Source organism: Mastacembelus armatus, chromosome 7 (genome assembly GCF_900324485.2).
Source record: "Mastacembelus armatus chromosome 7, fMasArm1.2, whole genome shotgun sequence".
Classification (NCBI taxonomy): Eukaryota; Metazoa; Chordata; class Actinopteri; order Synbranchiformes; family Mastacembelidae; genus Mastacembelus; species Mastacembelus armatus.
In genome coordinates, this window is record NC_046639.1 from 23,149,877 (window position 1) to 23,176,248 (window position 26,372).

At 38.9% G+C, this 26,372-nt stretch overlaps 2 protein-coding genes across 2 annotated transcripts; one reads left to right on the plus strand and one right to left on the minus strand.

Annotated features, from left to right (window-relative positions):
* The first annotated feature begins 6,550 nt into the window (after positions 1-6,550).
* atp13a2 (ATPase cation transporting 13A2) lies at positions 6,551-19,602 on the plus strand. Its single transcript, XM_026331973.2, has 32 exons — positions 6,551-6,692; positions 7,464-7,559; positions 8,098-8,242; positions 8,838-8,899; positions 9,299-9,466; positions 9,719-9,777; positions 9,862-9,928; positions 10,023-10,102; positions 10,300-10,377; positions 10,466-10,535; positions 10,667-10,801; positions 10,914-10,980; positions 11,704-11,835; positions 12,022-12,183; positions 12,283-12,393; positions 12,580-12,626; positions 12,748-12,936; positions 13,026-13,232; positions 13,744-13,854; positions 14,234-14,390; positions 14,517-14,628; positions 14,726-14,850; positions 15,084-15,256; positions 15,439-15,531; positions 15,695-15,774; positions 15,897-16,049; positions 16,157-16,253; positions 16,979-17,202; positions 17,358-17,509; positions 17,679-17,851; positions 18,907-19,070; positions 19,469-19,602. The coding sequence occupies exons 4-32, from the start codon at positions 8,897-8,899 to the stop codon at positions 19,512-19,514; spliced, it is 3,435 nt and encodes a 1,144-aa protein (XP_026187758.1). The 5' UTR covers positions 6,551-6,692; positions 7,464-7,559; positions 8,098-8,242; positions 8,838-8,896; the 3' UTR covers positions 19,515-19,602.
* szrd1 (SUZ RNA binding domain containing 1) lies at positions 19,368-24,388 on the minus strand. The gene is made up of 4 exons (XM_026331974.1): positions 24,253-24,388; positions 23,087-23,136; positions 22,212-22,481; positions 19,368-21,402 (listed from the first exon to the last, which is right to left on the minus strand). The coding sequence occupies exons 1-4, from the start codon at positions 24,298-24,300 to the stop codon at positions 21,291-21,293; spliced, it is 480 nt and encodes a 159-aa protein (XP_026187759.1). The 5' UTR covers positions 24,301-24,388; the 3' UTR covers positions 19,368-21,290.
* Positions 24,389-26,372: the final 1,984 nt, after the last annotated feature.

Genomic DNA, 26,372 nt, shown 5'->3' on the forward strand with positions numbered 1-26,372 from the left:
CGGGCAAGTGGGATTTAACAGTCTTTAAAGGGGGTGCGTGGGGGGATTTTTGTGTGAGTCGTTTATCAGTAGAAAACCTAATGGATGGACTGCGTGGGTAAAGATTATAGGAATGGAACAGAAAGATAAGTCTGTTTGAAAACTGGATGTGAAACCATGTGATTTCTGCTAAAACAGATTAATTAGCTTTGTTACTTAGTGAATTAACTGAATGTATTAATTTTTCTTGTAAATATGTGAGGGGCAGGGGAGCCTGTAAGGTTGTGGTTGGGGTTCTCTTTGCTATATATATATTTGCTCATTCTTTAGAACACACAAGAAGAGAAATAAATGCCAGCCAAGATGAATCTCTACAATACACACACACATCTCTCTCCATCTTCCCCACAGTGTGCTCAACAGCACAGTTCAATTTTCTTTATCCAATTCCCTCTCACTTATCAGGAGCAACCAGCCTATCAGCAGAGGGAACCCTCACCCAGCCCCCCCCTCGCCCTCTCTGTCCAGACATTGCTGTTGTGAGGATGAAATGTCTGTTTTATTAAAAGTGCCATTGAAGCACAACAGTGACCTCTGATGTTTGATTGTGTCATTCCAATCATATGGGCTGAGATGAGAAGGCATTCTCATAGCAAGAGGTTACTTCAGAGCTCCAACAGCAGACAGATTATACAGAGAGCCCCTGCTGACAACTTCAGGGCTGTTTACTATAATTCAAATAGATGTTTCATAAGCCCTGACTAACAACACTTCTGAAATGACTAACAATAACAATGACATCCCGATGCAACTGAGAAAAGCCCTCCACTATTATCCAGTTGTACCTTATGACATGTTCTACTGACATTTAAAAGAATATTTTTACAGTCTGAGAATAATCACACAGTCATCTGAATCAGCAGTAGACACAAATGCCAAACGCCTGTTGTCAAACTAGCGACTGGGTTACTGCAAACCCAGTGCCAGGATCTCAGGCCTGCAGAATATTTCCAAATCCACAATTATAACAAAAATGTTTAGGTCACAACTGCACCAGTGCTCTTGCACAGAAGCACAAGGCAGATTTGTAATGAAACTGGTTCTGTCAAGCAGAACAAGTCAAGAAACAAGCAAGAACATTTCTTTATTTCTTACAGTGGGCAACTTTTCAAAATGTTTGAAAACGGATAAATGCAACAAACAAAGAAAACTAAATGCAGTAATTGTCCCTCCCAAGTAGTCCACACTTGTGGATGCATAATAAAATCTTAATCAAGACATTAAAGGACTTAGAAAAATATTGATAGTATAGTGTTAATAGTATAGTATGTATACTTCCCATTTGTGGCGGCGTTGCAGAAAGAGCAGGATGCAGAAACTGCAGGTATCATATAATGATGGTCTGAGGAGGCTGCTTAAGGTTCCTGCACTGTAAGCCAGATGTTCATCACTGCTGGTGTGCCCACCTGCTCGGCTGTGCTGCGTAAGTTCACGTATAGATGCATGTGCAGGCTATCAGACTCTGGAAACAGCATCACTGCTACACTGACCAACCCTGCACTAAGCTCAGTCAGGTTCTTTTCCAGTCTGTGGACTCATTGGCGTTTTAACTTATGGAGATTTGTATGAATTCTGGATTCTGTCTTTTTAAACGTGTCTGTTTTTTTAGTGTGCTATGGACTGTGCGTATGTCTGCAATAAAGTTTTGATGATGATGATGATGAAAGAAGAGCCAATATAATTTAATGTGAAGGCTATATTATTTAAGAATTACAACAGTTCTTTATTGACAAAAGCATTGTATCAAAGATCCCATGTGATCAAGTTGATCCAATGGGATCAACTTGGTTTGTGATTTGTGTTCAGTATCTTCACTCGGCTTGTTCTTCTGGGTTCATCTTCTTCAGGGCTTCACTGTCTCTCAGGTTTGTAATACACTGTAGCAAACTTGGTTTCTATGTTTGGAACAGCTGCAGAGTCCTTCCCATCAGGAAATCCTTTTACTAGAGTCTTTGCCGCCTATGTTGTTTTTGCTTCAGACCTATGGCAGCAACCCCATGACTGTTGGACAGTTTCATAGCTTCTGTAGCCACAGTGTCAGCTTCCTTGATTGGGTGCATATCTGATTCTTTGGAAACGTCTGATGATCAGCAGATAAAGACTCACTGCTATGAAGATTCTGAGTACAGGGATAAAGTCTATAGCTGTCATCTAGACATACCTCTGAAGGTGGGGCTTCAGTTATTCTGTCAATTTCTGTGCAGATTTCTGTAGTTGGTTAGTTGGTAGGACTGCTTCCTTGGCAACAATATCTGTAGTTTGAGTCATTCACAGTCTCTATAGCCAAACTCTTCAGCCTCCCAGCCACATAGGTCAGCTGTGGGGCAGAGTCTCCTTAGCTCCACAGCTTCAGTTTCCACTGGTAAGATGTCATCAACTTACTTGGATTGCAGCTTCAGTAATGGCAGGTGTGATCACAACCTTCTGACTCCCTGACCACCTCTGTCACCACCACTTCCACCTCTCTACTTCCCTCTCATTTTTCAGACTCAGTTTTCCCAAAAGCCTCATTTACATGCTTGACAACATCACTTTCCATTGCATCAATCTCCTTCATGACCACCCTGCCATCCACCACTCCAGCTTCCTTCAGTCATTAATCCATTTTTATGTGCATGCTGCTTGATGGCATTTTCAACCAAATCATCCAGTCATCACTTCAGTCAAAACTCCATCTTTGGAAGATTAGGCAACAGCCTTCTAGGACATCAAATTCAATAAAAAATTGGCTTCAGATTTGTTTCTAATGTGTGTCAACAGGTTTTTCTACTCATCTGCCAATTTTGGAGATTGCATGAAATGTCTGCAAAGCAGAACAGAGCCAATTTTAATCTCCTGTTGAGCTAAAGCACAAGAGGTTTGTACAGTAAGTGAGCCGTGAGCGGTAACATGCTCCCAATCATTGATCATTCATACATTTACTGGTTTCAAATGACCAATACACTCTGCCTCTGGGCAACTTCATTAGGATTTAACAACCATTTCATTAATGCAATAAGTAAAGACACAGACATCACTTTAGTTTTAGGACTGAACACATTACACACACCATTATGTAACTGGAGCTAGCAAGGCAACCTCTAGGGACCGATGCCTCCCTGTGAGGTAGTAAATCACCTCTCCTATAAAGCAGCAGCTATAGTAAATGTTATTGAAATACAATCATACTCAGTGTCTCCCTGAAAAGGCAGGATCCAGGAAATATTTGTCAAAAAACAGGTGCACCAAATAGCACTTACAAAACATTTACTATTTCATTAGCATGGTTATTGTTGCCCCAGTGGAATGTTTTGTTCTGGCTGGAAAGTACCAGCATGAAACTGAAGCAAGAACCTATATCTGGTCAGTGACCTTTTCAGTCATAGTGATGACCTTTTCATGTTCAGCCATGCAAAGTGAATAATCTCCAGTAAGACACCTACTTGTTTTGCCTCCTAGCATGAGTGAGGAATGTTTTATGGGTGGCTCTGAGGTCCTCACTGATTTTATCCTGTGATGCAAAAATCATGACTTATGAATATATGATTAAAACACGGGGCATCATCACAATGCATATAGCACTGCAGCTGAACTCACTGTGCTTCACTTACATAGTAATACATCAACTTAATTGAAGAGCAAGAGGCTGCAGAGAACATCATAAAGAGGTTTATTGTTTAACAGTTAATACACACTGTAGTGCTAATTCACTGAAGGTTGTTGGAACAAATTAGGAGCGTCACAGGCTCAAACACCTTGTGCTTGACACTGACTCCATTTCACTGATTTCTGATCAAAGAGTGTTGTGAGCATTAAAGGAAAATGTAAAGTGAAGTAACTTAAACCTAAGTGAAATTTTGTTAGTTTATCTAGACTATTTTATTTTGCAACAGGAAGTATTTCCCTTTAATCTTTAAACCGTTATTGATAAATTTTGATGTTTTCGGCACAGTGACCCATTACAAGACTTTCTGGCTACTAACTTATGAACCAGAGGCAAAAAATAAAAAGTCAATGAACCAGCTGCAGATTGGTCAAATTTTCTATGCATTCAAAATAATCCAGAAAGTGAGTGTTTGTCTGCTGTATGTAAATCAGCAGTGAAGAGTGGGACTATAGGCTAACATGAATTTAACTTAAAAAGTAGCGGGTTTTTTTGCATTTTTCAATCAAAGCAAAAATTAAAAACAACCAAAGCAGTCCTGAAAATAAAACTGAAAGCTGTTTGCATTTTGGCGCCTGAGAAATAAAATGAGCCAGAGGTGCTTATGGTGCCTTCAGCACAGATTAAAAAACAGACCATATTCATTCTTAATGCACATTTTGTTCTTACTTCTCTGCAGCTATAAAAAATAAAAGGTCATTATTATTAAGTGCCAATTTGTAGTCTGATGATTGGATAAAAGCACTGGGAGGCAGCACCTGAAGGCAACAACGAAGACGCACTTTTGTGCGTCTTACGTCATACGAAAACACATAGGGGCGGGGCTACGTAAGATAAACGTCAAGTCAGAAAGATGTCTGTTGAAATCTATCTATCTATCTATCTATCTATCTATCTATCTATCTATCTATCTATCTATCTATCTATCTATCTAATGTGTTACTGTGCTTGAAGTCGTTTAAGTAACTGAAGCCTACCACGTAATGTAAACACATTAAAGTCAGTTCATTCAAGCTACCACTAGAGGGAGACTGTATACCTACTTTTGCAAACTGAGTATCCAGTATTACAGCCTTCTGTACAACACGACAGTGTGTCTCAAAGATTATATTATTTGCATTTTACAATATTTATGATACATTTTAAATATTTGCAATACAGTTTCAAGAGCTTTTATTTATGTTGATGTTTTGTTATTGTTGAATCTCTTGATGGCAAAGTATAGAGAATTCATTAAATAATCATTTGTAATGGTTTTTACTTGCTAGAGTGGTAGAGTGGTTAAAATTCAGTGTGATGATAAGAAGGTGCACAGTTCAAAAACCCTTGTGGCAAACTGCATACTTCAGTCTTCATATTGTGATTGTAGTAATACCACAATTGCAAAATTGTCAAAATATGCAGTTGAATTGAATTTGTTCAATATTGTTGATTTAGTGTATGGACAATTAGACCTGTGACCTGGCAGCTTGGCACTTCTTCCGAATGAATTTGAAGTTTTCTCTCACTTGCTCAGTGGTTAATGCTTTGGTCTTATGATTACATGGTGAGGTGTTCACTTCCCTGTTGTGCCCCAATACTTGTCTTTCATAACTGTGGTTTTCTTAAATCTCTCAACAGTGGCACAGTGGTCTTGTTATCTGTCAGGCGTGATGACTCGGGAGGTATTGGGTTAGTCTTATGATCAGTAGATGCAGGGTTCACTTCTCCTCTGTGCCCAAGCACTTGTTCTTGAGAATTGTGGCTTTCTTTAATGACTTGTCATTGTGGTGGCACAGTGATCAGTGGGAAGAGATTCTCATGCATACTTTCTGGTCTCTTTTAACGTTTTCTTCTTCTGAAAGCAAAAGCGGACATTTCTCATGATATATACTTTAATTTGACCATTATTTTATAAGTTTGAACTCAGCTATGTCCTGTGTTAGGAATTCTTTTGTACTGATCATATTCAAAGCTAGTTTCAGGTTTGCTTCATAAAAACTGACTCTATAGGTCCAGGGTCTCCACTCAGAAAGGTCATTGCAGAAATCAAGAAAATGCTGATGACTTAAAAAGCAACTTCATGGAAATTAAAACATCTGTGACAAGCTGGGCAGGTTGTAATTACTCTTTAGAAAAAAAGGTTTTCTGACTCTAAATATTTAAATATGTGTTAAATAAATATGTGCTGAGCCCATAATGAAGACACACACTGGATGAAGAAGGAACACAGCACTGTTTTGGTGATAAATGAACAATCATTCAGGATCTAATGAGACAAAAATAAATGGCTTGCTACAAAATACTTCCATGCTATATGTTTGACGTTATAATGATACTGATGTTTTTTTAAATACGACATCTTGTTATAACAACTACTTGGATCATTTCTGTCATAATAAATGGTAGAGGTTTGGGATAGAAAATACCAACCAGCTGTATATAAATATTACAGTTCATATAATTATGTTACTCTCTTTTTCAAAACAACAGCCATTTTTGACAGACATCAAGATATTTTTTAATTTGGCTTTCAACAAAGCTATTAAAAAATCTCTTATTTAAAACCTTACTTTAAAGTTAGGATGGATGTCATAGGAACAGAAAGATGTTTCAGTGAGTTTTCACAATCTGAATGGAGGTTTGTGGGATTTAATAGACAAAAGCCTTACAAGAAATATTATTAATCAAAAGTCTATAGACATTTTTATAATATAATATGATCATTATATAATTAGAATCAATGTAGAAGAAGAATATTGTTATATAGAGAACACATGAAGCCAATGAACACATTTTCTAGGCATTACGGTAACCGAAGGTGTTTTTATGTATTTGTGTGACGGCCTTGCTTTGTACACGTGGGGGCGCTTGTGACTCTTTTGGCCATTGCGACATTCCGTAGAAAAAAATAAAAAAGTTTAAGGATGGGGCAGTTGGGTGTTTATAAAGAAGCTTTTATGTCTGGATATTTGTTGTGTTAATTACAATGGCGTGAAATGAGGCTGCGAAAAGAGCATGGACGGCAGCGGTAAGCGAGTTTAATGTTATTAATGAACCGTCCCCTCCAGACAAGGCTGTTAGCTGTTAGCTAACTGTTAGCTAAAACCAGCTTTAATGGTTTAATATTGTCCAAAACAAACTCCATAGTCTGTCATAATAATCATAATATAATGGTTAGTCAGCTTAATAGGCAACACAAGGTAAATGTTAGATTGTTCTGTTCATCAGAAGGGAAAAGGTTGTCACCTTTTTATCTCATATAAAAATAAAAGCCTGTTGTTGGACATGATGAGAGCAGTGACACTGAACCAAAACACAATAATGTGGGTTGGAAAACCAAAAGAGTGAGTTGACAGATTTTAAATTACTTGGTAAATCTAAAGGAAAATACAGAATCAGAATCTATGACTAGCTGTGGGCTTATCACTACAGGTATATTACTATGTAAATACTGATTAGAGCCTCTTTATAAGGACACATATCTAAATGCTGGCCTCAGACGTCCAGAATCAGTCAGTATCGGATCAGTATTGGTCAGAATCGGTCCACTGCTGCTGCATCTACTTCCTTTTACTTTTTTTTTTTTTTTTTGCACTGTTAGCTCAGATGACTGTCTTGTGTCTGCCCATGTGTGTGTACTGGTTTCACTTTTTTTTCCTACTTTGAGACTACAGTGAAAGCCTCAACGCTCTTAGGGCTGTCCATAGTTCTTTGGCCTGGATTTATAAAGTCATGTTTTAGAGATTCAGTTTTTACTTTGGTCCTACGATGCCCTCCGCTCTTCTCCTCCTTTGCATAGAGTCACTGGTGTCTGGGCTGAGGGTGATTTAAAAGCCACATAGTGATATTTATCAGATACCTGGAATTCCTGTGCCTGCTGAGACAGTTGTTTGAGGTATGTGAATGAATTTGTTTGTTTGTTGCTTTGCACATGGAGGACATACTGGCTGATATGGGAGTAGTTTTGGTTTCAAATAAATGTTTCTTTAAACAGGAAATTCCAGATGGTCTGAGACCTAGTGAACCTCATGACTTTAAACTGAAAAGCCAAAGGGGCTTAATGGCAGAGTTTTCCGGCTGCGTTCGGGGTAGAGGCCTAGTTGGAACAAAACAAGCATGTGACTTGAGAAAAAACCTCAGCATTTGTCAACTTTCACATGATTTTACTACAGACATGCATAATGAAACAGTTGTAAAGAGCCCAGAATGGGTTGGTTATATATATGTAGTTTATACAGCTTCAGTAAATATCCTACAGGCTATACAGAGCAACAAGACAGACAAGTAAATTCAACTTCAAATTTTAGTATAGACCCAGTGGATATGTACACAGTAAAACATCGTCTCTTTTTATGAGGAAAGTTTTACTTGCTTTGAGTTGATAAGACTCTTTTCTGTAGCTTGTTGTTCATGATCATCTTTCGTCTTTATAGAGATGAAAAGCTGCTTGTTTCCGCTGGTCTTGGTTGACAACGTGTGATTCTCGGTGTGTTGTCAGAAATTAATGCGTGGACCAATGTGAAAGTCAGGTGTCCTGAAAACACAAGAAGCAGAAGGGAGGGGCCGATTTCACTGACGGTAAGTGGCATTTTTGTAGAGCTTTATTTATTGTTTGATTGATTATTTATTTGAAACTGACGGTACGCTCAGCTTTCTTATGGAAGCGCTGCAGTAAAGTTATGAATGAATTTGGTTTATGTCGCGACGATCGGGAAGCGGAAGCGAGTATCCGGTTAAACAGCGTCCTTCACTGCACTTAGGTATTTTAACAATCTCCTTATTTTTGATATTAACATGTGACCTTGTGTAGGAGTTTATAGCACACTGACATTATCTGCACCCTCTGTAACAAACGTTTCTGTACAAGCTCAGGTTCGTCGGTGTGTTCAGTCCTTATTGGTTCAGTTCATGGTAACATGAGTCTCATCTAATCTCACCTGTTTTGTAAAGGACTACTAGAGGGATTACTGTCTTGCTAATAGATAAGTAATGATCAGAAATTACAACTGAACATCCATAAACACCACTCAGACTTTAATGAATGTGTGTCTGTTAGAAAACATCCATTCATCTCAGTCCAGGTCAGCCCCCGTACCAAATCTGCCATGCAAAAATGTTATTTCAGTTTGCAGTTGACTTAGTATTGACTTCGTTGTGTTGTGTTGTGTTGCAGGAGAGGGTGGACTACCCTCACCCAGTCTACAAGATCCCCTGTTCAGTCCTGATTCACACATGGTAAGAACCTCTCTAATCTTATTGCTAAAATGAAAATAGCCGCAAATTTCTTGATTATTTTAGCAACAAACAAGTAGATGGGAGAAATGCAGAAAATGTAAATAATCAGTCTTAGTTGACAGATGGATGTGTTAAAGAGTTGGTGTTGGAGTGCTTTGCTTGCTTGTTTCAGCATTAACTCTTATACTGACACTTGCAGATGGAGAACTTAGAGATATGCATTTAACGTAGTTGTATTTATAGATAAGGAACAATCAGTGGTTTAAACCCACACACCACTGTTGAATGCAAATAAGTAGGTGTCACAATCTGACAGCTTTATGATGTGTAGAATATGGACCTTTGTTTGATTTTTCTGTTTGAATCTGAATAGACTGTCTGATTTTCTTGCCCCACCAGGATATTCAGGGCTATAAGTGGGTGTGCTGGAGGGTGTGGTTGTGTCGCCTCGCAGCCTTGCTGTCTTTGGGTGGCCTCCTGGTTCTGTTTTACTGGCGTCCACGGCTTGGTGTCCTCGCCCGCTGCTGCTCCTGCCCTCTGGCTTTTGCAGAAGTTCTACTAATTAGAGTAAGAAGATTCCTTCTCAGAATTAAACCTGTTCAACAACTGGCATTATCACTAAAACTGGAGTTCATAGATAGATAGATACTTAAAGGCAAAGGCAAATTTATTTGTATAGCACCTTTCATGTGTGAGTAGTGAAATGTGTGAGTAAATACACTTAGAATGGGACCATGTCGGTGGCGTTTTTCTTATCGTGACTGATCAGCATCTAGTTTCTAGCAGGTACAGATGTATTTATAAAATCTTTCCTTGCAGGACAGTTTTGGCCAGCAGCATGCGGTCGAGGTGCTCACAGAGGAGATTGAGGAGGGCAGGTCAGCTCTCTGTTTTTAGCCTTTCCTATGCACACATCTGTCAGAATCACTACATCTGCAGCTTAATTTCTTTTTTCCTCTCAGTCTGGAGATGACTGGTGAATTGGAGAACACTGACTCAAGAGATACAGCTGAGTTGTGCAAGGAGGAGGTAGAGAAAAAGCAAATAGCTGGATCATTTCTTGCAGAATAATGTTTTGTGTGATCATCTTTCTCAGACTCAAAGTACCTGTATTATGTTACAGAATGTGCCACTACGCTACTTCCTATTTGAAGGACTGCGCTACATCTGGCTGGACAAGAAAGGAGCTTTTTGTCGTGTTAGGTACTGAAACAGGAAAACCAGAAACCAATTGGGGTTTCTCTGAATACTGAGCTGCAAAGTTTATGCTGTATATTTGGATTGAATTTGTTTTTAAGCAGTACTAATTTGCCTCAGTAGTCACTGGTTTGATATTGAAAATGTGATCCAAGAAAATGCCTTAAAACATACACTTATTTAACACTTGTGTTTGTCTGCAGTGTCCTCAATGACGACTGGACCTGCAGTGACCTGTATGGCTTCCAAAAGGGCCTGAGTCCCATGGAGCAGAGCCTGAGGTAGGAAAGGATGCATTAATTGAGGGGTGAACTGATTCTTTAATTTCAGATGGCATTGCCGAGTCATTCGTAATATGTATTATTTCAGGAGCCGAATTTATGGGCCCAACCTTATTGATGTGCCTGTGAAGCCCTACATGCAACTGCTCTTTGAGGAGGTGAGATGTCAATAAGTCTTATACAGCTTGAGATCTTTTTTTATTACAGTGGTTTGAAGTTCTATTTTATTCAAAATCCAGATAAAATGAACTGAACCTGTTTCTTCTTTTCATGTTTGTCTGAACTTCAGGTCCTCAATCCGTTCTATGTATTCCAAGTCTTCAGCATCATCCTGTGGTCGATTGATGACTATTATGTTTACGCCATATGCATATTCATTTTATCCATCATCTCTATCAGTATTTCACTTTATGAGACTCGCAAGGTGAGTCTGTGGTGGGATATTTAATCTGATTATAATTTATGATCTGTTCAGCTATGGATAAGGGTGTGGTGTTACTATTAGTATATAAAAGTAATTTGACCTCACTCCACAGCAAAGTGTCATCCTTCACAACATGGCTCGCTTGGTCACAAATGTCACAATACGCAGAAATTCAGGAGGTAAGATTTTGTTCCTCTTTCAATATGAAATTCTAATAGTGTGAAAAAACTGACTCTGAAAGGAACAAGGCAGCTGGCAGGGTGAGAGAATGTGACCTGGTGTTAAAAACACACTTTTTATTACCTCGGTTTCTTGTTTGTTAAAGGGTTTAAGAAGAGGTTCATGGTTTTGACTCATAGCCTTTATTTCATGTAGGGATAAGTAAATGTAATTAGAAGTCGGCCAAAAACAGTAAAAATCTGATTTAACAGATGATGAACCCAGATGTTGATATTGGTGTTAGACAGTAATAGTTGGCATTTACTCACTATAAGCAGGTACAGTTCCCTGTTTCACATCACTGAAAATCAAAAGTGAGGAAGTCCTGTAATAAATGCAGCTTTATTTAACTGTTTTTGACTAATTTAAAACCCATTTGTTTTTGGTGTGTAAAAAATTATTGTACACTTCTCTAAAACCTTTTCAGTAAAAACTGAACATTTTATTTTTCATGAAAGGGAGATTTATTTCAAGGCTGTTTTATTAGACTGAAGGAGTAGCTAGGCATATAAATTGGTATACTACCAGTTGTCACATTGTATTACTCAAGGTGAATATAATGTGAGTATAAGTCAGGAAATTAACCAGCAAATGAGTTTGTTTTGTTTCTTCTGCCCAGTCATTTTGCATTTAATTAAGATCCCACTACAAGGACAATGATTGTGAGTTGTGTGTTTTCTCAGTGGAAGAGTGTGTGAACTCGTTGGAGCTGGTCCCTGGAGACTGTCTGATCATCCCTCAGGAAGGTCTGCTGCTTCCCTGTGATGCTGCCCTGTTGGCTGGAGAGTGTCTGGTCAATGAAAGCATGCTGACAGGTAATCATCACATCTCAGTTTGGTATTATTTCAACCTAGAAATAATAAGTTAGGATTTTATAAGATTTTATAAATACATCTGTACCAGCCTTCTGTTGTCTTGCTGCATGGTGTTCCCTAGTGAAAGTTTGTCTCTGTCTCCTCCAGTGAAACGTATTAACCTGCTCTCAATATCCCTGTGTCCAGGTGAAAGTCTCCCGGTGCTGAAAACCCCACTTCTGGCAGGTGAGAGGAAATTCAGCTCAGAGAGTGAACGCAGACACACGCTCTTCTGTGGAACTCAGCTCATCCAGGCCAAGGGCGGAGGGCTGAGAGGCGACTGCGCTATTGCTGTTGTCACAAGCACTGGTGTGTAAAGAATCTGATGATCTGATGTGAGATGTAAGTTAACAGTTTACATTTGCTCTCCAAGTCTGACCAGTTCTTTGGCATATTTCTCATCCTCAGGGTTTTTCACAGCCAAAGGTAACCTGGTTAGCTCCATTTTGTATCCTCAGCCAATCAACTTTCGCTTCTACCGGGATGCTGCCATTTTCCTAATTATCCTGGCTGGTGCTGGTAAGAGCTTTAACAGCAAACTAACCTATTTTGGTTGAAGTGTAGATCAAAACTAAAGTTATCTGTAATTAAATGTGCAAAAGTAATTCTACAGCTGAGTTACACACATTATGTATTTCAAGTTTTTTTTTTTTTTCAAAAATAGTTCAAGATAATTGAAAACTTTTCCAATCTTTGTTGCTTCAGCTGTAATTGGCACCATTTACAGCATTGTGGTCCTCTTCAGAGCTAAAGTAAGTGTATGCTGCAGTGTAAGGCTTGTTTTTATTTAGCAATTAATGATTATTTATTTTTTATATAATAACAGCAACAAATAAAGTGATACCACAGACTCGTGTCTGGATGTTTGTCCAGGTGACTGTGGCACAGTTGGTGATCAGGAGCCTGGATATTGTGACCATCGTTGTGCCTCCTGCCCTACCTGCAGCCCTCACCGCTGGTACTATCTATGCACAGAACAGGCTGAAGAGACATGGCGTCTTCTGTATCAGTCCACCACGCATCAATGTTTTTGGCAAGGTCTCACTGTGCTGCTTTGACAAGGTGAGTCCAAAACGTGTAAATGTAGGGAACAGTCTTGGCTACTTTAGATGTTGAAATTGAACTCATTCAGAACACTTTTGTTTTCCCAGACAGGAACCCTGACAGAGGAAGGGTTGGATGTGTGGGGAGTGATGGAGGGGGGACCCACTGGGTTCTCAGAGCTGGTCCCAGAGCCCAGACTCCTGCTCCCAGGGCCCATGCTCTCTGGACTGGCCTGCTGTCACACTGTAACACTGCTGCGAGGTCAGACGCTCGGAGAACCTCTTGAGCTCAAGATGGTTGAGTCCACTGGATGGGTACGATAGTATAAACCTTTCTCACTTCAAGAAGTACTTGACAAGGAAGGACATTATTTGAACATTATTAAAAATAGTATTGAAAAGAGTTATTGATACTATTGACATATGGGTTTTAATACTCTTGATACTAAAATACATTTTTTAGTACCTTACTTACAAAATCATTCTCTAGTGTTAAATCTCGTTTAAACACAAGTGTTGGTTATTTATACTCAGTATTACCAACACGTTTAACTCAGTCTACATAAAACAATCATTTGTAAATAAATTACTATATCAGCATTATTTGAAATAGATTTATTTTTTGTGCAATCCCCCATGAACAGATATCACAGATATTGTAAGAAAGGTAGTAGACTTTTCCTTGTAAAACTCAAATAATGGTTTTAAAGTTTCCCTCTTCTTGTTTGCAACGGTTCAAGAAGCACTTTGTTTTTTAAACGCCTCAGGCCTCAGATCCATCCTCTCACTTATACTGTAACATCTTCTAGTGAATTTCATTTTCCAGACCCTCCAGGAGCCAGAGGGAGATGGGAAGGTGCTGGATGCAGAGTTTGGACACCACAAAGTTTTGGCTGTAATGAGACCCCCTGCTCCCCACCTGCAAGCTCAAGGCGCAGTGAGTCTCTACCATAACTCTCATATAGGCCACACAAATAAACCCCTATAGGGCTTATTTGTTAATAAATGAGTAATCCCTTAACCGCTGTAATGTTGTTGTACAGTTATTATTTCCATCCCTCAACCCCAGTGTTACATTTCAGTAAGAGGCCAAACAAAGATGTAGTTATTACGGTTTATGCTCCTTTTCTGTTGAAAATGATAATGTAATTGTGGACACATCAGTAGTTTAGTGTAATCTCTGCTCATTTTACAGTTTTCAATGGAAAGGTGATGATGTCTCTGGAAAACCTTAACTTGTGAGCCATAAAAGAGACAGTATGTGCCTGAAGTTTTCAGTGATGAATAACTATTCTTCTCTTTCATTTTGCTGACAGTCCATAAGTGAGGCGGTGGCCATTGTTCAGAGGTTTCCCTTCTCCTCAGCCCTGCAGAGGATGAGTGTGGTGACAGTGGCCTGTGAGGGACGCTCAGCTTTTGCTTTCATCAAAGGATCCCCAGAGATGGTTGTCAGCCTCTGCCGAGCAGAAACAGGTCAGCAACGTAATGTTAGTAATAAGTGAAGCTTTAAAGCTAAGAATGTATTAGTTAACTTTTCATTCTCTCTACATTTTTACATGACACTTACTGTATACTGAATGGGATGCTTTCTTTATACAGTGCCAGAGCATTTCTCCAGCAAACTGCACAGCTTCTCCAGTGAAGGCCTCAGGGTTCTTGCGCTTGGTTATAAACCATTAGATAGCAGCACTGACTTCAGAACCATTAAACGGTGAGAACCCTGTCTGTATTTACAGTTTCTTTTTGGCACCAGAGCTCGTTCTTGGACTTTTAGAACTGCATGTGAATGCCACTGTGTTTGTCCACAGAGAGGAAGTGGAGAAAGACATGCAGTTTCTGGGCTTACTGATGATGAAGAACTTGGTGAAACCAGAGAGTGCCAACGTTATTAACACCCTGAGACTTGCACACCTTCGCAGCGTCATGGCCACTGGTGAGAGTTGCTTGTCATTTGTATACACTATAACTAAATTACACTCTGCAGTTACTCTTACTTCTGTTATAAAGTTGCAGGCATTAACATGCTTATGTTTGATACTCTCCTCTATTCCCGGTAGAATTTCTCTCAATGAGCCTTTAAGATAAAGGATGCTGACTTCATGTGCTCCATCGTATCAAATCCTATTCTGTTTTTTTTTTTGTTTGTTTGTTTGTTTTTTTACATAGGGGACAACATTTTAACAGCAGTCAATGTAGCAAAGAGCTGTGGGATGATATTATCCAAGGAGAAGGTCATATTTGTCAATGCCACCCCCCACACTGATGAGTCCAGGCCCACTCTGATGTTCAGCCTGGAAGATGAAGAGGCCAGTGGCACCCAAAGCTCCATCATCACTCAGGTTGGTCGTGCTCAGACACAACACTCAGGAAGTCCAAATCAAAACTTAAGTCCTAGAGTTTGGGTCCCTTTATAACTCGTACAGCGTGAGCTATGTAAGAAAATGCTCACAGGTTAAGTGCACATTGAAACATGCATCTACTTTTAATTGCTGTCCTTGATGTTTTTCCCCTCTCCTCCCAGGGCCTGTATCAGAGCGGTTTTGATTATCACTTGGCTATTGAGGGCAAGTCCTTTGCTTCCCTCTGTGAACATTTCCCTGAGTATCTGCCAAAGGTAAACACCTGTTTAACCCTAGCAGGAATACTCTGATAATGAACCATGCTGATGTACAAACGCATATACCAGCTAGTGGAGTAGTGACAGGAACTGTGATTAAAATATGTCTTGGTCCAAACAGAGGTATTAGATCCTTTTTCTTGTTCTCCTGTCATTTCAGGTTTTGATGCGAGCCACAGTATTTGCACGCATGCTTCCTGACCAGAAGACCCAGCTGGTGAAGGAGTTCCAAAAGTTGAAGTGAGTTCAGACACAGAAAGTGAAGGAATGAAAAGAACAGCAGGTCTACAGACCTACAATTTTTTAAAATTTCTATTTAAATCTTTAAATAAATGTGTTATCATGCTCTTCTATTGCTGCAGCTACCGGGTGAGTATGTGTGGAGATGGGGCCAACGACTGTGGGGCCCTGCAAGCTGCTGATGTCGGGGTTTCCCTGTCTGAAGCCGAGGCTTCGGTCGCGTCAACTTTCACTTCCAAGACTGAAAACATCAGCTGTGTGCCTCTGCTTATCAGGTGAGGATAAACGCAGCAGCTGAAATATGAATGATGTCATTAACAGTAACTGTTTGCAGCATACTTTATGAATTGGAATGATAAAACTTTCCTTATTGCCTGTGCAGAGAGGGCAGGTGTTCTCTGGTCACCTCCTTCAGTGTCTTCAGATATATGGCTCTGTACAGCCTCATTCAGTTCTGCTCCGTCCTCATCCTCTACACTGTGAGTGGATTCATCACACGTTTACTTTTAAAGTAGCCATTTTTCTCTGCTCAGTGCCTCGCCAGTCAACCTCAACACACTGCTGCTTTTCATCTAGATTTCTCTCCAGTATTAGTGTAGTGGAAACTCAAGTTGTTCAATATTGGTTCAGTAAGAAAACTTAAAACAAATCATGAATAAATTGTGTAAATGTGTGTAAAAAAATTATTTTAAAAAATTAGTACTATTTAACCAACTATTAAAACTCATCAGTTTTATTGGATCATCATGTTTTTTTATTTTATCACTGTCATCTTACTTTGATGCCCAATTTTAAACACAAAGCACACAACCAGCCTGTTAAGAGGAATTCACTGTTGAGCAGTATCCTAAGAATGGGAGATATGCAGCTGAGTAAAAAATGACAGTTTGATGACAGGACTACAGTCTTGACAAAAATTGCAACAATAGATTGTTAAACTGATCATATTCTATAATTTCTTATTCATTTATCCGTAAGATGTGACCCATACAAATCCTTGAATAAATCAATGCCAGAAACTGGACAGAGAAGTTTACACGGCTTATTCTAAGACAGTCTGTCAGGATTCATGTTGAGTACAAATTTGCAACATTATCTGGAATAAATCATTTCCTAAATAAATGCAGCAGTTCTTTCATGGCTGCAGTCTCCTCCATCACATTTACTGCTTAAAGAAATGTGACGTCTTAATGTGCATGTGCAGATGCATACAACCTTGGGTGACTGGCAGTTCCTGTTCTTTGACTTGCCTCTGGTGACTCTGCTGGTCTTCGTTATGGGAAAAGGAGGCCCCAGTAATGAGCTGCACCCCTGCAGGCCACCAGCCAGTCTGCTGTCCCTGCCTGTCCTGGCCAGTATCTTTCTGCACACCTGCATGATCTTCCTGGGCCAGCTGGGTGCGCTCCTCATCACCACCTCACAGGACTGGTCAGTAAAAAGTCACATAGCTACAAATTTGAATATCATAAAGACATGTTTTATATTTATTTTTGCACTCACTGAACATTTTAGGTCCAGGCCACACATCTACATTTAATGGACTTCAATAATAATATAAAACTTCACCCTCTTTATTATTTTAGGTATATTCCACTCAATTCAACAGTGTTTGGAAAAGAAAATCTTCCCAACATGGAAAACTTCAGTGTGTTTGGCTTGTCAGGGTTCCAGTATATCATCATAGCTGTGGTGGTCACAAAGGGCTACCCTCACAAGAAACCTCTCTACTACAATGGTAAATTAGCAAAAATGTCCAGAATAATAATTTAGGGGTGATGCATTCAGACCTATGCTGATAAATTGAATGAAGTTATTTCTCATTGGCAGCTTTATTAAATAAAATAATAAACATTTAGGATGAACTAAAAAGTGATTTTTTTTTTTTTTGTCTGTTCTATTTTCAGTGATTTTCCTCATACTGGTGTTCATCCTGTTTGCACTGATGACTGTTCTTGTGGTCTTTCATGTACCTTTTCTTTCTCCTTGGCTTCAACTATACAACATCCCTGACATGAATTTCAAAATGCTGCTCATTGCTGTGGCTGCTCTCAACTTACTTACTTGTTTTATTGTGGAGGTAAGTGAGTATATGAAACTTTTTAATAGTCTTCTTTGGTCAAATTCAGATTACATTAAAACAGTTGGCTTAGCATAGTTGGCCAACAAATATAAAAAAATATATATTCTTCATGTTATTTCTGCCAGGTGTGTTAATTTTAAAATGCATACTTTAATAGTGCTGTGCATTGCACTCACTACTAGTAATCTGCATCAGCTGTGTTATTCATGCTCGGTATCACTGCAGTATTTATGCATCATCTGCTGAGCTACCAAAGGGGTGGGAGACCCTGCTCCTTTCCCGCTATCCCTGCGTACATGTTTTACCAGCTGACTAGTAAAGCCAGTCACATTCACACATGTGAACAAGGTGGCCTTTCTAAATGTGCTCACTGCTGTCACTGCGGATTTTCCTCATACCAACACTGCATCACCACACCTCCTTCTACTCGTCATACTTACTTTGCTCTTTGAGGGAGCAGAGAAAGTATGATAATTAATATAAATAATATTAATTATTATAAATAATATTAATAAAAACACACACACATCAGCATGTGTATAGAAGAGGTGGGTCTATTTCTGCTTCCTGCATCAGATGAAACAATTCACAAAAAATGATTCCTACTGTATGTTAATACTAGAATGTTGATTTTCAAAAGTTATATGTTCTCTCTCTCTACACAAAAGGCCACACTTTGCCCTTATAAATAAATATTGCCACATAAATAGACTAAGACACTAAAGATAATCCTCAGCACCAGTGTATACGGTGTAAGGTCAAAGAATTAAGCCAGATAATGTTTCTGCTTCCACATTTTGATATTGGAGGCAAAGGTGGAAATAAAAATGAATGTAGTCTGGATTTCATGTGGTGGCATCAGTTTAGGAGTCCTCTTATTGTTATATGGCTCACCACCACAGCTTACTGCAACGCTTTACCTTTGTGAGGCACCATTCATGTTATTAGTGGAAAATATCTGCTGTAAAAAAAAAAGCCTATTCTCCACTTTCATCCATAATGGACAAATACTTAAAATGGACACTCAATTGCTGTATTTGTTTTTTTCCCAGTTGCTGATAGACATGGGCATCCTAAACTGTCTGCGGTTACTGCGTGGAAGGCGTCCGTCCAAGAAACTGTACAAACGTCTGCACAGCCTTCTGTGTGACTTGCCAACATGGCCGCCCCTTAATCAGACTCTGTCACCAACAGATAGCACAGTCATCAGCTTCAGGTAGCATCTGCCTTTCCCTCTGGTGGTCTGTATTAATAAAAGCTATTTTTATTTAGTGTGTGTCTTCAAGGCTTCTTTATTTTTTATGTTATGGTGTAAATATTCATAACCTGCTTTGTATGTTTTAGCCATTTAAAGAGCCAGTTCACTCAAATTAACACTACATGTACTTTTTTACCTTTTGTTATCTGACATTACTCTAAATAAGCCACTGACCTCACTGATCAGCACTCACTGAAACTCTACTATGATGGAGTGTGGGTGCAGTTTGATGAAATGATTGTGCATCACATGAAATCACATTTTTTGAAAATTGTTTTATTAAATCAGTATTTACAAGCAGTTTGTGTTGTAACTCAGAGCTCCGCTACACCTTTTTGTCTCCTGGTCACTTCTAGATTTACTGAACCAAGATCTGTTCCTAGTATTATGAAAACTCTCTGACATGTTGTGCAGCTCCAGTAATAAACTCAACAACCTAGGAAATAAAGATGTGATACAGGAGGTACAACCATTTTTCTGTACTGATATGCACCACTAAATATGGCTTTGAGATCTCTTCTGTTTTAACAAATAAAAGAACATTTACTGGGCACAATGGACAGCTAGACAGTTCCTCTTGAACCAGTCTCTAATATATCTGGACCATCAGTTACTAAACAAGAGGTCTTAAGGTTTCATACTGTGACCAATATGCCTCTTTCAAAAACACTGGCATTCAGTTATCTTGGGATGTGGCCATTACAATTACATTTCAACGCACAATCTGGATAACATTTCTAACAAAGTGCCAACTCAAGCTTAAATACAGGCATTGGTTGTTTAAACAGCCAAACCTACTGAAAAATACAATCTTAGTTCATTTCATTCATTCAGTCTCGTTCGCTAGCACCTGAGTTCCTACATACTGTACATCAGTGAAGGACATGAAGAACACACCGTTGATGAGGCAGAGACGCCAAGGACAGGCTTGAAGTACAGCAGTAAATTCATTCTATCATCCAGACCTGCGCTGAATTGCTGCCAACACAATCTTTAAAAAATGACATCTAGTCTGATCGATACATGTACATGTTGATTTTAAAATGGGCTTTTGGTTCATTTTGATTGAAATACTGATCTGACATCATATACAAAAAGGCAGAAAAGCTACTTAAAAATGCATTTAAATCCACAATACCAACTTCGTTTCTTTTTTTTCTTTTTTTTTGCTTTTACTTTTAAATAGAAATAATGAAGTGACAGTCCAAGGAAGACAGCTGAAAAGCATAATTAAAAAAACAAAGGACAAACCGTAAACAGAACTTGTCAGTTATACAACCTGACACACATGACCATTACCCTCAGATTTTAAAAAGAAATGGCAATTTACATAATAGGGGTGCAGTGACAATGCCAACAGCTCAATTACCTAGCAGGTACCAGTTAAGAAGACAACATTAGTGGTCAATTTTCTGTGAGAGATCTAACAACACAAGCTGTAGCCCAAGTTGTTTTTTTTTTAACTGTATGAAGAAACTAATGTTTTACTATTTTACCTACAAAGGTGAAAAACTTTCAATGTTTCCTATTTCATAAAAACTACATATATGTGTTTTAGAAAATCTCAATATTAAATATTTAATGAACAGGTTATTGGTGGTGTATATATAATGTGAAATACTTTTTTATCAGAGCATCCCTCATATAGATGGTTAAAGACAAGCAAACAAAAAGATAAAAAATTATGTGAGCCATCATCTGAACAATAAAAACATGACAGGTGTGAAAAGTGATGTCTAGTATTATTGCTGGGGAAAAGCTGCTGCGCAAATATCAGCTTATCTCAATTTGCTATGGCCCATCACTTCTCCTCCTCTCTCTGCCATCCTTTGTTCAAGTCTTGGAGCCGCCTGGGTCTGAAGGAGGAGAGAAACTGAGGGGAGGAGTGTCTTTTAAAGGGATCATCACAGTGAGTGCAGAAGATGTCTATAATCACAGTGTCAAACAGACTGGACTGGAGAGAGAAAAGAGCACATTTGCTTCCTCCTGGAGATCCTTGTTCTCCATCAGTTCCACACAACTGCTGGTGAGAACAGTGGGGCAGCAGTGTGGTTATACTTACAACCCATCTGATATAATGGAACTGAAGGAGGAACATTTAAGAAAACAGTGCTGTCTTTGCTCTCAGGAGGCCACTGATGTCTTTTCTCTCAATGGCTGGGAGGCCCCAGGGCCCACTTATCTGTGCTGTCGGAACCCTTGGGTGCTGTCTGAACCGGCTGGCTGCCGGACAGTGTGATTGTTTGCTCGGGTGTCCTCTGTAGGCAATGTAGAATTATTGCGCCCTGGTCTGGAAGAGAGAGGAGAAGCAGGACTAAATTAGAGACAGCAGTCTTTTCCATGTGCCCGCTGCTGGATAGAACCTGCTCACAGCTCATTTCCACTTGGCTCATTTCAGCGGCATTCTTGTTTTAAACATACATCTTTCTCCTGAATGGACCTAATGACAGATTCTCTGTAGTCTTATGTTAATAGCATTTTATCTTCATTTTAGGAACATTAGCTTCAAAACTGCACACAAACAAAAGTTTTATTCATTTTTGTATATTAGCCCACTTTTTGTTTCATTTTGACACAGTTCACTGTCAATTGAATCCAAATAAACAAGTGGAAAGAATTTCCTCTTTTCAGTCAAGTGACTTGTAAATATTAGCAAGAAACAATCAAGTCCTGCAAAATTATTATTCTTAAGCTCCACCACCTGTCAGTTAAAATCCAGTCAGGCCAGAGACTCAAACAATGTGCCAGCTGTAGTTTTAGCCATCAAACCAAAAATACTATCACACAGTACAACTGATGTTAGCATTGAGAATCAAGCAAACAGCAAATAAAAAAATACACTGCTCTGAACTCTGGGATGGTACTTTGCTTTGGAGAAAAATCCATTTAGATATTCAACATCTAAAGATGTTAATGGAAGGATAGATCCTAAAATGACACTTTTTCATATGCTTCATATGTCTTAGTTAACTATTTACCTTACATGTAAAACACAGCCGTCAGCACAAAACTGAACACACCAATTACAAGTGCCCTTCAGCCAGGTTTTATTTAACAGTGAATAATATCTGTAAACTGTCAGTATCCGTGGATTAGTACCTGTCAGTGTTAGGCTTGTCCTGAAGCATCTCCTCTGGGCAGGCACTACCCAGTATTCTTTTCCTAGCCTCTGCGTACTCTGCCTCACGCTGGGCCAGAGACTTGACCTGTGGTGTAGGCCTGTTCTGATTCAAGGGTGATCCCAATGACCCGTTACTTGCAGGTCGCTTCAAAATCCGTATCTGAGGTGGGGGTGCTGCTGGTAGCGAGTCGTCTTGTATCACCATGGTTGTCTTCAATGGAGATCGTGAAGAATTATTACTGGACTCCCTAGGAGCAGACCAACAGTTCTCAGGCCATGTGTAATAACTAATAAAACTGACAGAAAGAGGCCATTAAATTAAAGACAGGGAGGCAGTGCCAACAGCTTTGATGATACATATATAGCCAAAAAAGAATCCCATGATTTCTAACTGAAGTACGTTGGCACACAGTAATCTGATTTTTCTTTCTCTCCAGATTCCAATATCTCATGGTATAATTCAGGATTTGAACCCTATACACTGCAGGCAATGTTTATGTAAGTTTACATGTGGACAGCAATTGTTGTGGCACTATAAATGAACTGCTTGCACACTATGACTGCATGAATGTGACAGATAATGGAAATACTGAATGTTATAATAATGCTGACTATTTTTAACTGTGGATCAATCACTGGCCACAGTACCACATCTGTTTAATAAAGGCAGAATTAGCCACGATATTGATCCAGTGAATCAAGTCATTACTGGATCTTGTATGGCTCATTATAAAGTGTAATAAGTTTTAGGTCATATTCAACACATAAAACAGTGTAGTTCTGAATCGAAACCAAAGCAATTCTTTTAAAATACCAAACATTTGGACCATGTTTAACATTTTGACAGCCTTACTTTTCTTTCTGGCTGATTCGTAGCTTCTCTTCTAACTGCTTTTCCATTTCCTGTTGGGGGAAAAATAGTCCAAACATGTATTGTGTAAATAAACAAACAAACAAACATAGTGAGATTGATTTAGTATAGGAAGCAAAGCACGGCAGGTATTGAGCAAGCAGGAAAGTGGAGGGAACGCAGGATTGAGTTACATGCTATTTATACATGTGTGGACAGCTGCCAAGTCATAACAGAGTGCGCTCAGCTAGCTATGATTATCCGGCTGATGCTGCCACCGAAAATGGCAAATGAAAGTTTGGTTTTGTAGTTTTATAGGGACAAACAGTGAGGTTTATCAACCTTCAGCCTAACTAGCTGCTCAGGTTCGAGCCAGCCTTTTGCAAAGCCACGTTTTTGCCCTCAGGAGCTAATGTCAGTGGTGGTCTGCCATACACAGCTAATGTGGCAGCTAAATGGCACCGACTTAGCTGCCAGTTTGCCACCAGTTGACAACACGGCCGAGAACTGTCCGTCAATTATTTGATCTTGTACGTGAACTAAACTAAAACAGTCCAACAGGCTAACACAGGCTAACGTGACAGTGTAAACTGCTAAACCAATGTTCAAGTTAACGTTACCATTTTTCCAAAGTAAGAGTTATTGAGATGATAAAAGGCGCATACGCAGAACTGAAGGTGATATATGAGTATAACTGGCTTATAAAAGGGACTTAATCATCGCGAACGACGTGTGTACATTTGCCAACCAGTGCTCCAATATTTAACTGATTGATTTTCCATGTTAGCCATATATGGCTAACTTAGCATTAGCCAACATCCACCTTAGCATTTAGCGCTACACTTTTAATTCAATGGGTTTCACTCGCGTCATGTACAGAAATACAGTAGCCATCGTTAGCTAACAATACGGCATGATAGTGTCATACATAAGAAGCTGAAAGTAACATGACTAGTTAGGTAGTTGGTTAAGTCCAGGTTAGCGTTAGCTAGTTACTTGACGTTAGCTCGCCAAGTTTCTTAAAGCTAACGTTAGCATTAGCCACATTGTTGGCCCGTGGAAGTCGCTCGACCTTATAACAACTTCTGACAGCCACGATCTGAGCACAGAAAAGCCACTAAAGTAGCATCGGCCTTTAACTGAAGGTGTACTGCGCCTTTTTTATTTACCCCACTGTCAGCAGCCTCCTCCCAACTTTCAGCGACCTCCTCATCCATGTTTCATTTTGCTCAACACGCCGAGGTGCTTGGGTGCTGGGTGCTGGGTGCTGGACTGTCGTCTACGGCCTGTCACGTCACACGGACGGATTTCCCCACAGTATGACGCCCTCTACTAAAAAACATAACCCACCCATTCTCTACACTGTTTGTCCCACAGAGAATCGCACGTGGGTCTGGAGTAGAGTCACTAATTTGAACTTTAAACACAAAAAAAATGAAAAAGAAAAACACCTTTTTGCTTTAATTCACCTAAATGTGTACTTGACAAAATAGATGGGGTTTTTTTGTAATTATAATCAAAGTTTTGAATGAGGAGAGATGAATTTGTGACTGATTGATTTGTGATTGATTCATTTTTTTTACTTTTCTGATTTATAATAAAAATCCTCAAAATGGGCGTGGCAGAGGACTTTCAAAGTAAAAGCTCAGTTATTTCTGCTGAGAGTTTTCCTGTTTTAAACTAAATTGGACAAAATGATTATTATTGTTGTTATTAAACAGTGCACATTGACATATTTTGACTTTTGATACTTGTACACATATGTGCAATATATTGCACCATTAATATTTATACCAACTCACAGCTTCCTATAGACAACCAGTATAGTTTTAATAGTAAGGGAATATTTGTAACCCCAGTGGTGATTAGGCCTCCCATTATTTTAGATCTTCAACCCTCTAATAAACAAAATGTAATTGTTTTCCAGATTCATACAATGATGTTCTCGGCCAGGAAGTTTTTGGGTAGGACTGATGGCACAAAGAAAAGATTATTTTATCAGCCATTACCTCAGAGTGCCTTGTTGGGATAAAGTTATTTTAGTTTGGACACATGAGGGTGGTATTGATTTCTCAAACCAGAGCAGATGCTTTAAGGTAGGTTTGGTTCACAGTATGAAGCATGATACTCCAGTTTATAGGTTGACTCAAGGTTCTGCTTTAGGCTATCTGTCCTGTACAGTTTGATAAGCAAGATGCTAAACATATACCTCAATTTCTCCACTTGAACTTACTTCCATTCACAATATGGTCTTAATGAGGTTGTAAAGTAAATCTTCATTCTATCTTAGAGCTATACTAAATATAGTATATAACATTCAATAAGCAATTTTAAGTATGGTGTAAGAAAATAGTGTAATGTATTTGTTAAATAATATGGAGAAGGTAATCAAGAGTGTAATACGTAATTTGATCAAATTATTGTTGCTCTTACAACTTGCGGACCCCCCAAAAGGATAAAGCAAAAATAAAATATAATCATTAAGCCGCTGACAGCAGCATGGAATAAAGTCAGCTCCAGCCTCTTCTCAATTATTATGGCATTTATCACTATATTGACATGATTTCAAATAAACTAATTTCCTGTAGGTGACTTGGCGAGAGGCAGTTTGAAAGTCAGCCAGCTGTCTATGCATTTTATTGAAACAACAGATCATCACAATAAACATAAAAACATAGCCTTTTACATAGGTTTTAGTTTGTCTGTATAAAAATATTTGATTGAAGTTTTACTCAAAGTTCTATATGAGCCCTACATTTGTGTACTTTTAAATAGGAATGAAAACCCTGATTACAAGTCTAAAAAGCGTAATAAAATTCTGTTTGAATTTGAGGCTTATCCAAATTGGCTGAACGCTTTTTTATTCTGCCTGGGCTCCACCATCAGCACCTATGGATGTAGTATCCTGTCACATATCCTATGATGTAGATGGATACGAGTGCAGCCAAAGCGCCTGCTGTCTTCACTGCTATTCCAGTGTTGCCAATACACACACTGTTGTAAATTCTGTAGATGTAAGAGAAAGACAGACAGAGTAAACAGGCTGTTGCAGAACTTTCTTAATGTGATTATAAAGGTTTTTCAGTGTTTATTAGAACTTGTGAATTCAAGTGATAATGCATTTTTATTGCTCAGTATATCCCAGTCTATAGTTTGTTGTGGAAATTTCTTTAAGTTTGAGAGTTGCTAATTCTCAGAAATAAACACAAGTGTGATGAATCATCTCAGGTTTAATCACATGTGCATGGAGAGAAGTCTTAAAGATTTCTCTGTCTTTTCTCTGCAGAAT